At 41.4% G+C, this 15000-nt stretch overlaps 1 protein-coding gene across 7 annotated transcripts in view; it reads right to left on the reverse strand.

Annotated features, from left to right (window-relative positions):
* Positions 1 to 683: 683 nt before the first annotated feature.
* LOC137967838 (uncharacterized) overlaps positions 684 to 15000 on the reverse strand; it is a 75654-nt gene continuing 61337 nt past the window's right edge. For 5 of the 7 annotated variants that reach the window (XM_068814422.1, XM_068814424.1, XM_068814421.1 and 2 more), the window contains 2 exons: positions 13891 to 14012; positions 684 to 5054 (listed from right to left, as the gene is read on the reverse strand). In XM_068814422.1, coding sequence (XP_068670523.1) covers positions 4072 to 5054; positions 13891 to 13990 — 1083 coding nt within the window. In that variant the 5' untranslated portion in view covers positions 13991 to 14012 and the 3' untranslated portion in view covers positions 684 to 4071. The remainder of the gene's footprint in view (positions 5055 to 13890; positions 14013 to 15000) is intronic. The other 2 variants (XM_068814428.1, XM_068814425.1) reach the window with 1 other exon arrangement.

Consider the following 15000-nt stretch of genomic DNA (forward strand, 5'->3'; position numbering starts at 1 on the left):
ACGTTGTGTAGAACAATGGCTCACCCTGCGAGTAGAGCCTCTTTTATCTCTTTTTTACGCGCAGTGGCTGTGCATGTACGTTATAAATAAATCTCTGTACATTTCTTTGTCGTCCTCTGCAAAACAACATCGTCAAATGATCAATTTCTGAGTTGTCTGGAAAGCGTGAACAACGACGACTAATTTGCTAAATTTCCACTTCGAATTTCTTGCTGTGTTCCAGATTTAGTTTAGAGATATTTTTGAAAATGAAAAACAAAGTAAATGACTTAAGGCCTTTTACTTCGGGTAGAAGAGCACAGAACGCGTCATCAGAAATGAATGCAAATGCGAGAAATTTACTCACAAATAATTAGTACATGGAAGTTCGGCAGTGTGGAAGTTTGGCAGTGTGGAAGTTTGGCAGTGTGGAAGTGTGGAAGTGTGGAAGTTTGGAAGTTTGGCAGTGTGGAAGTGTGGAAGTGTGGAAGTTTGGCAGTGTGGGTTAGGGTTCGTGTTCGGGTTAGCGTCACTTCGACACTGCCAAACTTCCACACTTCCAAACTTCCACACTTCCACACTGCCAAACTTCCACACTGCCAAACTTCCACACTTCCATGTACTAATTATTTGTGAGTAAATTTCTCGCATTTGCATTCTTTTCTGGATATCACAAAAACGTCATCCAATAGTTGTTTATTATTTGCTAGTAATCTTGAAATATTACACATTCGAATTTACGTTTAAATGAATTGAGTCTGGATTCATCCCTTAATTTACAGTTCAGCTTTGACCAGATGTGTGATCCTAGGAATCTGATAGAGTGTTTCCCATATTGTGTATTATATCTTGGGATGTCGAACTCACAGTTTCTTAGATTATAACTGAAATTACATGCACAGTAATCTCTTTCACAACATTTTCTGTTTGACTGTCAATCTTTACTCCCTCTCTCTTCAGTTTAGAACAGCAGCAAAAATCTTACTAATTTAAAAGTCAACCTAAAGCGTTGCTAGTAAATTCGCTTACTCGACTGCAATTCAACAGTCAAACAAAGCAGCTCACGACAGGACATTCATTTCACACAAAAAGGCTATAAATGTGATGGTTAAAACATGTAAGAATCTCTGCCAACACGGAATTGCAAACGTTTTCAGGCCTTCTTCGTTTTTTAGTGAGTTTTACAAAATATGTGAGGCAGCGAGGCATATGTTATGAACTGAGGAAAACATTACGTGAGAGCTAACCGTTGTAAATAAGTGTTTTGTCTCTCGCTCTATTTCTCTCAGCTTTAAGGTGATTTTCATTGAAATTTTCTCTTCTTCTCCTTCCTTGGCCTCTCTCGAGGCTATCTTCGCTTAAATTTCTCAAATTTTGTCGCCTCCTGTCTCATGCTCTTTCGCTTTTCTTCGACTTTCTCGCTCTTTATCCCGTTGCTCGTCACTAATGTGATTTCCCGCCAGAAAAACGCGGGCGGGCAAATCCAACGCTGCCACGCGATTTCCAGCAAAAGAAAATTGCCCAAACACTTCCGTCCCCAGAGGACCCCAGAGGCTCTCGGGCCCTAGGCTTTGGTAGATTGTGCTAGCATAATTTTAAGCATAATTTAGCAAAACGAGCATTATTTTGAGCCCTTATTTTAGTTTAGCACTGCTAGCATAATCCGAGCTTTTATACGTTGAAAACAAAAAAAAAACCCATCATAGTTCTAGAATAATTCAGTTTGTGTTTTATTTCTGTATTGTTTTTGGAAAATGTTGAGGTATGTGCTAAGGCCCATGGTCAAATATGGTCTGGCAGACCAGGTGTTCCTGTGCATCACTCTCCTCACGCCACCACGCTTATGGCTCGGCGGCTTGGCCCCTCAGGCCACAGATAAAAGATGACGTCATCCTCGAGTACATCTACTTCCAGCAATTCCAGCGACCAACAATCTGATAACCTACCCCATTGGTCTTCTACAGTTATGAAGGTTCTGCTGGTGCAGCCCTCGTCTGCAGCCTCTGAACGAGTATTCTCTATTCTTAACTCATCGTTTAACAATTCACAAGAGCATGCTCTCGTGGACTATTTACAGGCTTGCGTAATGCTTCAGTACAATAACCGATAACACAGCGATTAACAACATGCATAATCGTCTTTGTACTGAACTGAGGGCTCTGGATGGCGTCTAAAACAAGTATGCGGGCTAAAACTTTCTGACCCGGATTCAGAACCCAGAAACGGTTTATTTTGATAGCATTTGTTAATCATTTGGCTTTTTAGAGGTGCGCACATGCGTATTTGTGATGCTAAAGACTGTAAGACTGGAAGGTGGACTATATGAATGTTCATTAAAGTCAGAATTGATAGAGTTAAGCTACTGGTGATATTTATTTTACTCAAGATCTAAGTAGTATAATTTCGGTGACAGAGAGCATAATTTTCAGAAAGTAGCATAATTTTGGCATAATTTCTAAAAAATACGAGCACTGCTAAAAGCATAATATGCTTTTTTTTCGGGCACAATCTACCAAAGCCTCTCCTGCCTCCCCACCCTGACAGTCCGTAAGGGCGGCAGTGGTGTAGCAGCTCTCGTAACGTATAATTTGATTGGCTCGATACCCAAGCTGAAAACAAAGCAGTAACGTAGCAGCTCTCGTAACCTGCTATTATATAGGGAGTTTAAGATCTGCGACGCGAAGGTAACGAAAACGTCATTTAAAATTGCAAGTTCAGGTTTATTAGTCCCTTTAGTCATTATGTCGGCTTGTCTAACGTCTAAAAACTAGTGCAACTTTCCAGGAATTGAATTAGGAGGTGCAGTATTGAATCTCTGACAGAAAATTCAAATTCCCTACCTTTTGTTCACGTTCTCCGTAAAACTTGAGAGTTGGTCATTCACGTCGCAGATTTGCCGAAAACGTGAAAGAAATGTACTAAAACTAAAGATGCACGTGCAGAGCGTGTAAAGCTAATGTTTTTGCTGATTAAATATGCAAAATTTGTGACGTTTTCGTTGCCGTCGCGTCGAAGATCTTAAACTCTCCATTGTACGGGCGGACGGGCGGACGGGCGGACGGGCGGACGTACGTGACGTCAATCAAAATTTCTCGCATAGATAGATTTCCTAAAAAATCTTACCCATGTTGCTCTGCTGGCTTGCTTCGTGCCTCTGAGCTCCGCTTTAAGTTTCCGAAGATATGAACACTGCCCATAACGCGCGCTCTTGAATGCGCTCTAACATTCTACTGTCGGATGATCCACAACAATTCCAGATTAGGTGGCAATATTTTAAATGCGGTAGCATGGAGGTCTTGTATAATACAAGGTTAGCCTGGCATGGCATCAAATTTCGTAGGCGCACTAGCACCCTGACTCTTTGGCTAGCCTTAACGCAGAGCTCACTGAATATTTACTGAAGTCTCGTGAGTCATCGATTACCCTGGCTACCAGAAGTTTTTCTCGCGTTGTTCGGCCGAAGACACGAGCGGCGAAAAAACTACGAGGACGAGCTTTGTTGTCTTCGGCCGAAGACACGAGCGGCGAAGCCGCGAGAAAAACCTCGCTTTTCGCGCGGGGTCACTTTGAAGACTCGAAACCGGAAACCGCGCATGAAAAGCCTGTGGTACCCAGGGTAGTCATCGATCTAAAGCCCTAACAGTTTTGTAAGTTCGGTTATTTTAATATCATGATCATTAATTGATAGAGCTCTACCACTGTTCTGCTTATCAACTTTCCTTGGATTGATAGGTAGAACCTGATATTATATTTTCCTGGATTAAGATTCGTGAGAGCGATATAAAATGATGGGAGAGAAAATTGAAATTCTATCTTCGTATGTTTAAGTCCTCCACATAACCTAAAATGGTCATTTCACGTCCTTGTCAGGACGAGAACGCACAGAAATGTACCAAAATGTCAAACATAAGTGCGGGGTGTGCAGAAGGCACTGTTAATGCTAATTAAATCTATTGTTTTTAATGGCGGATATTTCGCTTATTATCAAACTGTAAAAGCTTAAAATTTGGAGGTTTCTCAAGGCCCAGGCAAATGGCTGCAACATTTACTCCAACATCCGTTCGATTTTGTAGAACAGCGATATTAAAACCGTCAACCTGATGACGGGATAGATGGTTTACAATCTGTTAGTAACTTGACTTTTTCAATGAGAAAAAATTTTAACATTCCTAAGTTAAATTTGCTATCGATTCCCTTCCTATGAAGTTTGAACGGGTGAATGAACCATAACTTGTTGTCCGAGAAATAAACAGACCAAAAGAACCTGCTATCAGTCACTCGGGGGTCGTCAACGTTGCCTGGTATGTAATACCCCGGGAATCGACCAATGTTCTCGTTTCGTTCTATGAAGCGAATCATAGTCGGGACTGCAATTTCTAAGAAAACTTTTCTCTCATAAAACGTTTGTGAGAGAATCGAAAAGGCTCTGGTGTGTTTTCGAGGGATGTAAAAAACATCAGTGCGACCGCCGAAGCACCGCGGGCTTCCATTACCATTTTTGGAAAGCGTACTTACATGATCTTTCCCATTCAGTTTTTTCGCGCGTAAGGTCAGGTTGGCTACGTCTTCGTAGGCTCTTCGGCAATTATCCATCCCATACTCAGTTTTCCACCAAAACCAATCGCTAGCACGGTTAGGTTCATAAACGGGAGTAGAGTCAATAGATTGCGAAGATTCCCAAATCTTTTCCCAATCAAAGTCCGCAAACTTCCAATATTTTAGTATAGAGTCATCATTGATGTAAAAATAACCTCCATATCCCGGATGCTCCCGAATTGCTTTACCTAGGCATTCATATGCCAGGTATCCGTTGTCCATTTCGACCGTGAGTATCCCAGCACTCAATGTGTTAGACGGTGGACCACAGAACAAAAGATGAGGAAATGCAGGTCTGTAAAGATCACGTAAATATGGAATACTGTCATAGAGTGGGTAATTGTAAACAATCACGAGTAAAATCTCTTTGAAAGCATTATTCAAACACGAACTGTTGTCTTCCTTCTTGGAAAACACATCCACGTTCCATGGAGTCGGATTCACAAGGTGATGAGTAGCGTGGAGGTTGTGGTTGTAGCCTTGGAAAAAGAAAACACAGGTAAATACTATTGTCGAAACAAAAAAAATATTTCACTAAACTATGGACGTCTCTTACGAATCACTAACAGCTCGAAAAAGCGTCATTTAAAACCTAAGCAATGCAATAATCCGTCACTAGTGAAAGATATATATGAAATACATCATATATTGTACTGCGGGTATGAAATCAAATGAAACCATGTTGTCTCGCAGTGATGAGCGCAAATTTCTATTGCGTTGAGAAGCCTGAAAAATTTTCAGGACTTCAACGGGATTTGAACCCGCGACCTCGCGATACCGGTGCGATGCTCTAACCAACTGAGCTATGAAGCCACTGACGTTGGGAGCTGGTCACTTCTTAGTTCACAAGTTCCCGTGATAAGTAATTATGAGTGAAAGATATATATGAAATACATTATATACCCGCAGTACAATATATGATGTATTTCATATATATCTTTCACTCATAATTACTTATCACGGGAAGTTGTGAACTCAGAAGTGACCAGCTCCCAAGGTCAGTGGTTTCATAGCTCAGGTGGTTAGAGCATCACACCGGTATCGCGAGGTCGCGGGTTCAAATCCCGTTGAAGTCCTGAAATTTTTTCAGGCTTCTCGACGCAATAGAAATTTGCGCTCATCACTGCGAGACAACATGGTTTCATTTGATTTCATAACCGCAGTACAATATATGATGTATTTCAGATATATCTTTCACTCATAATTACTTATCACGGGAAGTTGTGAACTCAGAAGTGACCAGCTCCCAACGTCAGTGGCTTCATAGATCAGTTGGTTAGAGCATCGCACCAGTATCGCGAGGTCGCGGGTTCAAATTCCGTTGAAGTCCTGAAAAATTTTCAGGCTTCTTGACGCAATAGAAATTTGCGCTCATCACTGCGAGACAACATGGTTTCATTTGATTTCATACCCACAGTACAATATAAAAGGAATTTCATATATATCTTTCACTCATAATTTCTTGTCACGGAAAGTTGTGAACTTAGAAGTGACCAGCTCCCAACGTCAGTGGCTTCATAACTCAGTTGGTTAGAGCATCGCACCGGTATCGCGAGGTCGCGGGTTCAAATCCCGTTGAAGTCCTGACACATTTTTCAGGCTTCTCGACGCAATAGAAATTTGCGCTCATCACTGCGAGACAACATGGTTTCATTTGAATCCGTCACTACCTACCTAGTTTTCATATTATAGATTTTTGGACTAGTGAAAGCACTCCACTCAAAGTTTGACTTCTATTATGTCCGAGGTCTGTGTGGCAGCGAATCCGGGGTGAGCGAAAGCACAATTCATTGTAACACTTAACACACTAACTTTAAATTTTGGCGCAAGCACTTTCATGTGGAAATGTATCCTGTCTGTGGCTTCAATGTGCAACGAAACAGTTGAGAAATAACCATACTGGACTACTTCTATAATCCATGTAATAGCCACCTGGTCTTTGAACGAGTCGTGTAATCCAATTGGCCCTATTGGTGGTACGGCGAAACTTGACGGTCACGTTGAGTTAGGAAACGTTGATATTATTGCTTGATCTCTTTGAATAAAACATCGGAAACTGTGTAGCCCTCTTGAATCAGTTTTTTTTTGGCAAAGTGCTAGAAATGGCAGGGTAGTTTGCAGTTTGTCTACTTTCATGGCCGGTTGTTTTTACAGAATCCTTGTTGAACATTATAACCCCCAATCCGGGGTTTAGAAGTTGTCTCCATAGATTACATTTAAATTAATAATAGTAATTCACTACTTGCGCAATTCCATAATACACCTCTATTACCCCCAAAACTTTTACATAACCATTGTTTGCAATTTCTCCTGGGACATGGAAAATGTCCCAAGAGAAGTCGAAAACAATGCCTATGCAGATTTATTTTTTTTGGGAGGGGGGGGGGGGGGGGTTAAAAGAGGTGTATTATTGGATTTGTGCAAGTAGTAAATAGGACTGAGTGGCCATGAAGTCAGGAGCTCATCAAGGGGAGCTTCTATCTCCATTAATTCCTTGAGTCAACCTTTCCCTAGTAAATTTATTTTTAGGAACTGTTTTTTCCCGCGAAAAGTATCATATTTCCCTTGATGCTGACATAGCTTTGTTTTGATTGGCTTTTACAACAGTGGGCGTGCCGAATCTCCTAAGGGAGGCGTTCTATAAATAAATCTACTCGGGAAAAGGTTGACTCCTAGGCGAAGTATTGGAGATAGAAGTTCCTCTTGATGAGCTCCATTTGGAGTACAATTCAGGGAGTAATCGGGCGAGTGCGAAGCACCAGGCATATTTGAAATTTCGAGCACGATTACTCCCTGAATTGTACGACACAAAGTTCTATTATCAATTTATCGTAACTATTACAAAATACGAAACGATCACGGTGATAACATTTTCATGCTTTAATCGGCTCAACTTTTCTTAGTATCTTTTTAATAGCTCTGGAAATGATCCAAGCACAACTAGCGCGCGCTTGATGACACGTACAACTGTACAATTACAATGCTGAAATCACGGCTGTTGATAACCAATCAGGTTAGATAATTTTGTAGTAGTTATGATTATGCACCGGTGGCTCAGTTGGTTGAGCACCGGGCTGTCACGCGGGAGCTCAGTTGGTTGAGCACCGGGCTGTCACGCAGGAGGTCGTGAGTTCAACTCTAGCCTGCGAACGCAGACGTATTTCCGGCGGTCGTTTCTCTCCCCCGAAAAGTAACGTCTGCGAGTTCGAGCTGCAAAACGATTTCCGTGACGTAAGATCTTTTGTTAGGTGTTTGACCAATCAAATTGTATGATAGAAGCAAGCTCGAGTTACTCTTGCGCGACTTCGCGCAATTGCGTGTCTGAAATACAAGCCATACAGGTAAGATTCTCAGTAGTGGAGCGTGATGATGAGTGATATAAACAACCATGAACGAAACTCCCAAGAAGATTTCTCACGATTGTGAATGCTGCATTCTTTGTAGAGGGAAGTTCTCGGCGGCTAAGGAGAAGATACGTGTGTTTGGTAAAAGCAATGTTGACATATGTTCTTTGGTATATCGCGCCACAAACGTTGATCTTTCTGTTTACGTCGACTATGAAAAGCTGGCCATTTGTCGCACGCAGTGCTACAATCGTATTCAATGATGCCCTGCAAAAGGTGGACGAAATTAGAGGATATTAGGGGTCGAAATTAGGGGATATTTTGGCGGTAGTGTTTCCCTTCGTGTAAAAAGGATGGCGAAAGACAATTGCAAGACACTAGGCATGATTGATCAAGTTACATGTAGCTTATATCAATTGTTTATTGTAGAATTTCATTATTATATGATATATGTTCAATCTGCACTGATCGTAGTTAGCAAAAGCTAGTCGAGGCGAGCAATGGTTACGCGTGTATAAAAGAGAGAACAAGTAGAGAAAGCTGTTGTAGAACGAACAGGTATACAAATAACTAGTGTACAAAGCATGCAGTCAACTAAAACAAGTAAATATCTAAAATCAATAGAAAGTGCAAATATCAGAAGCCAGATTATTAAGTATTTTTGTTATTAAGACAGATAAATCAATACAGTCATTTTCTTCTGAAAGTCTTTGGAGTAGGATACTGTGGTTTTTAATATTAAAATTGTTTTTGGATAGATGGCGAATTTCACGAGGTCAACTATTCCAAATTTTTACACCATATATTGAAAATGATTTAATTTGTTTGTTTGAGGGTTTAACAAAATAGTCACCTCTTGAAGATGATCTTGTTTCATATGAATAAATGCTTGCTTAAGAAATCAATAAATCAGCATTATTTGCAATTGGAGTCGATAAATTGTTAGATATGTCATGCATCAGAACAGCCGCAACTGATTTACGAGAATGGGGGACTGCACGGAGACGTACTAGAGACTTTAACACTTATCAGTGACAAATAACATGAGCCTCGTCGACAGTAACTGCTCTGACAGATTTCCGGTACAACTCGCTCATTGCCATTTTCCTCCATGTTTCGTATCCAAGCCATAGTTCAGGTGATCCGAAGACAATTGAATATTCCCCATTCTTTACTTCTTTCGTTTGTTTTACGGTGGCTATTTCAGCCAAAGATACGGCAGTGATTCCCAGGGAATTTAGCCGCAACACTTGATCTTTTATCAGGTTGTTAAGCGGAGAAATCACGACGATGATATTTAATATTCTCGTCAGTTGACTGCAAGCACGAGTAAACCAACGGCAAAGCATGGTAAATCAACGACTTTCCAAAACCCGTTGGAAGATTTACAAAAATATCCTTCTTCTCTTGAACAATGTATTTGATGGACTCCTCCTGGTGCGTATTCAAACTGTCAAATTCAAAAACATTGCAAACCTGGTTGAACGGGTCGTTGAACGCTTCTTCCAGTATGTCCGCCATTTTTTCTCCACGAGAATACGTGGTTATACCGCGCACGAATCCTGCGAGTTAGTTCTGGATTTTTTAGAGCTAAACGGTGATTGGTGAATAATTCTTACGTCACAGAAATCGTTTTGCAGCTCGAACTCGCAGACGTTACTTTTCGGGGGAGAGAAACGACCGCCGGAAATACGTCTGCGTTCGCAGGCTAGTTCAACTCCGGCCGGACCAACATTCAGGGTCTTTAAATAACTGAGGAGAGTGTGTTGCCTTTGTAATGACATCTGCAAATGGTTAGACTCTCTAGTCTTCCCTGATAAGGACGATAAGCCTTAGGTCCCGTCTCACAACCCTTCAATGTTCATAATCCTGTGGAACGTAAAAGAACCCACACACTTGTCGCTAAGAGTAGGGCACGTAGTTCCCAGTGTTGTGGTCTGTCTTCTTTTGTGTATCATGGTTGGGAGGATAAAAAAGGGGCCACTGTAATTGGCGCAAGCTGTTGTGGCGCTCTGTCACCTTGACTGGCAGAGTTAAATAAATAAATAAATAAATAAATAAATAAATAAATTAATTAATTAACAACATTAAAACGGGCCCGGACCTTTTTTTCCATTCTATAGTCCATGGCTAAGGAATGTCTCATTGGTAGCCTGCGTAGCAAGCGTTCCTGTTCGACAGAAGAGCAGAAGAGCTTCGAAACGATTTCCGCTGGCCGCGCGAAAGTTGGGGCAAGAGACTAAGGGAACGCTTGCAAGAAGACCCCCTATTTTTGAAAAACGCCCGCCTTTTAATGATTGACATGGCACACGCTGATTGACGTCTTATTAACAAATTAGCCAATAAAAGATAACCATGTTGACACATGTTGACTTCTGTCAAAACAAACCGCCCACCTTTTAATGATTGACATGACAAACGCTGATTGGCGTCTTATTGAGAAATTAGCCAATAACAGATAACCATGTTAACAACAAATTGCGATTTTGAGACGGCAATATCACATTATATTGACGGCTAGGTGAGTCGCGAAGAGACGGAGCCCAATACGGAATATATTTTCTCTCAACGCCGTCAATATAATGTGGTATTGCCGTTTCAAAATCGTAATTAGTTTTGTATCGCGATCCATCATTTATAAGGATAAATAAAACTGTAAACTAATCAACGCGCGCCTGATCGAAATTTCAATTCTTTCTACCTGCGAAACGTATTTGTTTGCGTACGTCAGCAACCCAATTCAGTGCAGCGACGTCAATTTCAACATTACAACCAATCACCGGCCGCAAAAGTGAGACGGCAATACCACGAAATATTGACGGCTCGCCCATAGGCAAAACTATAAGAAGATCGCGATACCAACACATATTGACTTCCGTCAAAACAAACCGAGGCACCAAGGAAGCACCGAGCGATCAACGCAGAATTACCCTGCGAGCAGTTGGTTTCTCCTACGCTTCCCGAGAGATAAACCACTGCGAGCAACCGTTTGATTTTCTATCGAGCATGTGCGAAGTACGTCACACCCCACGTGATATATTTGACGTCAATTCGTCTTATTTCGCGGGAAATCACTACACAGCAGGCTCGTCCAAACGCGGCAATTACGTAGCTGAACGCACGCGCAAACGCCAAAACAAGTTTACTAACTCGTTTTACCAGTTTAAATTTGATTTATTCGTCCTTGGCACTGGACGACGGCACACTCAAAGAGACTATAACGGTTGCTCGCAGTGGTTTCTCTCTCGGGAAGCGTAGCAGAAACCAACTGCTCGCAGGGTATGCAGAATTTGCCAGTGTGATTTTAAAGTTAAATTTGTAACGGCAGCTTCTTCTCAGCCGGGTACGACTGGTTATGTGTCTTCCGAGAATCTGTTCAACCATCGAACACAAAAGAAACTTATACGGACAAATTCTAGCTTATATTTGCAGAGCGGTTGGAATAGAAGTTGTCGAAAACAACAGCCAATTTTCAGAACATGTAAGCAATCCATGTGCTCGTAAAATACGAAATTTAGGAACATAACTCATACAGAGTTCGATGGCTAGTAAGGGCGTTAAATGCAAACTCCACCAAGGCTGACCATGAAACCATTCAAGAGGTTTTAGTTTAAAACTAGCGACGATTTCAGTGCGACTTGCTGGCTATTTCTTGGTGAGGAGTGGTTGACGGAATGAATCGTACTAAATCTCCGGGAAATTACGGGAAAAACCCCTCGCTAGTTCAGTTGATAATCCACAGTACGTTTTTGGTCAAATCGTCACGAAATCGTAGATGAAATAGCGAGTAAAAGTGCTTAAAAAATCGCAGGACTGTACAAATGAGCCGCTTTCTTCTCACAATAAGAGGACATTTATCAGGGGAGCTGCGTAATTGTTTTCATCTTGTCTCAATCCATGACATAGTACTCAAGCTTACATCTATACAGTCAGTGAAAGAGATGGCGCATTGACAGTTCTTGCTCCCTTTTCAAACGTAAAACTGAGACCCGATTCTCTCATCTTCAACACACGATTTAAAACCTTCCACATCTTCCGCCATTGTCTTTGTCACGCTAGAACTAACAAAAAACAATTTGTTCGAAAATTTGTCACCTGTCAATCCTTGTGACTGTACTGTACCAATCAGAAGCACCCATTCGTGAACGGGTTTTTCAAAAATAGGAGGTCTTCTTGCAAGCGTTCCCTCAGTCTCTTGCCCCAACTTTCGCGCGGCCAGTGCGGAAACTCGTTTCGAAGTTCTTGTGTCGAACAGGAACGCTTGCTGCGCAGGCTATCTCATTGGTGAATTGGTGAATTCTTGGTAGGTCAATCTTGAATAGGTGAATTCTTGGTCTTTTAAAGAATTTATATGCACATTTTGGAGCTTTTGATTCAACATAATTCCTTTTAAATGCAGTAAAAAAAAACGAGGTTTAGCGAGAAAGAAAAACTGTTGCTCTCAAAAGACGGAATAAAGTTGCCACCGGATTACGACACTGAAAGAGAAGAAACCGTCACCGTTATTTTGTGTAGGACTAAAAATTGCTACTTAAATTAAATGTAATGACCCCTGTCGTTTGTTTTCCATTCTGTTTGGAACTCTTATAAATTACATTGATTGATTAATTTAATTAAGAAAAGTACTGTGACATAATTTGCAGCTGTTTGGCATCTCAACTCAGTTGCTTCTCCAGAAACCAAAATTTTAAATCTTGGGTGCCTTCATCAAAATCTTGCTCTTGATGCATAAAGGCAGAATTGTGCAACACTGCAGAGGTCACGTCAATCCGAAGTGCAGACTTGGAAAGCGTCGCTTCAACTGAGCATGTCTCAATAATACACCTATAGTGCGCCTATGTGCATTGGTTTATCGCATTTCTTCTTGATTCTTTAGCTTGAAGATGCTTGTCATTCTGTGTAAGGTGCAAGGCGATCCACTGTCACACACTAGAAAGCTATCGACAGTTGAGGCCCTTAATTTGTCTCCGATTCTGCTGTTCTCAAAATGCATGTGAGTCCATCCAGGCTAGCGCGCCACGATGTAAGTAATAAAGGCATCGCTATCACAAACAACCTGTACGCTGATTGAGTAAAGGTACCTTCTGCGAATGAAAGCCATAGTGTCTTCTTTGCTTGGACATAAGATCCTAATTTGGGTACAATTGATGACCCCGAACCACACCTGGAAAGGGTGCAACAGCATCAAACTTTGTCTTGGTGTCAGTCAAGTAAGGAATGTCCTTTTTGTTTTGCTATTGTCCTTGAAACCTTTTGAATTACAGAATTACACTGCATGCAGCGAATACTGAAAGACCCACATAATATAACCCGGTCGAATGTTCCAGTGGGATAAAATCTCAAAGCAGTTAGAACCTGCCACATCACGGTGTCATCGGTAGATTTCGCCTTCACTGAGGCTTATAAGATCTTAGTCCATAGTTTTTAAAACTTTCTAAAACGAGAACGCATGCGCAACTCTTCGTCATCGTATCAGGTGATGATCCGTCCTTAAGGCGCCTAATTTGTCAGGCTACAGACAATATCACGTCCATTTAGATCCATTAATGTGCTCTCTATCCACTGAATTGGCTGATTATGAAATTGCTAAGTAAACGGCATTTAAACTTATGTGTGAGAAGGTCTAACTCGCTGTTGTTCCTTAGTGATTGTTTAGCCGCAGCTTAAACACAGTTACGGTATACATAGTTGGACAACGTTTAAATAATGGATGTTCACATTTTAAACATAGGTAAAACGTGGACTTTCGTAAGCGCTGTCTAGACTTCGTTTAAGTAACCGGCCCATAGTTTTCAATTTAAGTTAGAGAGACTTTCACTCTGAGGTCGACTTCTGGCACACCTCCTCCGTGGGGCCAGGTCATTAAGTAAACAAAGTAAAATGAGCTATTGAAATTGCTAAATGTTCGCGGTTGCTCTCTCCATAGAACGAGCAATGGAGAGCGCAACCAAAATATAAACATATCTCTTACTTGAATAAGCAATGAAGATGACGCAGGCCGTGAGGCAGGCAAGACAAAGCAGATAACGCTTTGGAAGCAAACCGTACAATGACATGCGACACTCTGTCATAGTTGGTACAGGACGAGACTATCTGTGGGTAAACAAAGAGAGAAAAAGAGCTCAGAAGAGTCTCAAGCAAAAGGCAACGACCATGCAAACCTTCAAGTTCCTATCAACCCCACCCACCCTCTTGTCTTGTTATTTTCGCAACCTTTTCTTGAAAACTCACTTTTCTACGTGCTTTTGAAATACGGGGGAAACTCGGGTCATAGTTTGATTCGTGACCGAGCAACGAAGGGGAATGGGTTGGATACCGAATTGATGTCACAATTTTGCATCGCTGTTTACAAAGAACTTTCTCAACGCAGGGTAATTTCGGACTTCATACTTGTATTAAACTCATTTTCCTTCCTCTTGCGGCCGTAGATCAAATTACAGCTGTTTTGATCTATTTTTGTGAGCCTCTGAAGGAGCGAAGGTGCAAAGAATTATTCTGTTGAAGTTTTTAGGAGATTACATAGACACTTAAACTTCAACGGAGTTATCGATGGAGCTTCTTTCACCTGCGTCTTTATGTGTCATGATTTCAAACTTGGGGAATATCTCGACGGATCGTGACGATCCGATCATGTCGTGACGACCCGTCATTTGAAAAGTCGACCCGACTATTGGAAGTGTCAGATGGCGAGAGAAAGAAAAACTTCGATGAGCAAAGGAGGCTGAGCTGCTCAAAAATGTTGTATGCCTCGTTCTCAGAGAGTAGCGATTAAAATATCGATATACGCATAGAAAATTATTAACATCGACCAGAACAGCATTCACAAATGTTGCGAATGTGTCCTTAATACCCTGACGCTGTTCAGAAACAGAAAAAATGACTGTCTGTATAGCGCTACGAAATGTTGAGTGTTTCGTTCTTAAAGCGTAGCGATGGAAGTGTCAAATGGTGAGAGAAAGAAAAACGTCGATGAACAAAGGAGGCTGTGCTGCTCAAAAATAAGCAGTTAGCTTAGGTAGCTTGCGGTTTGCCCTTATAATGGGATAAAGGATTTCTTGCTTGCTCGATTCACATGGCTCCA

The sequence above is a fragment of the Montipora foliosa genome, chromosome 8, assembly GCF_036669935.1.
Source record: "Montipora foliosa isolate CH-2021 chromosome 8, ASM3666993v2, whole genome shotgun sequence".
In the NCBI taxonomy this organism is placed as follows: Eukaryota; Metazoa; Cnidaria; class Anthozoa; order Scleractinia; family Acroporidae; genus Montipora; species Montipora foliosa.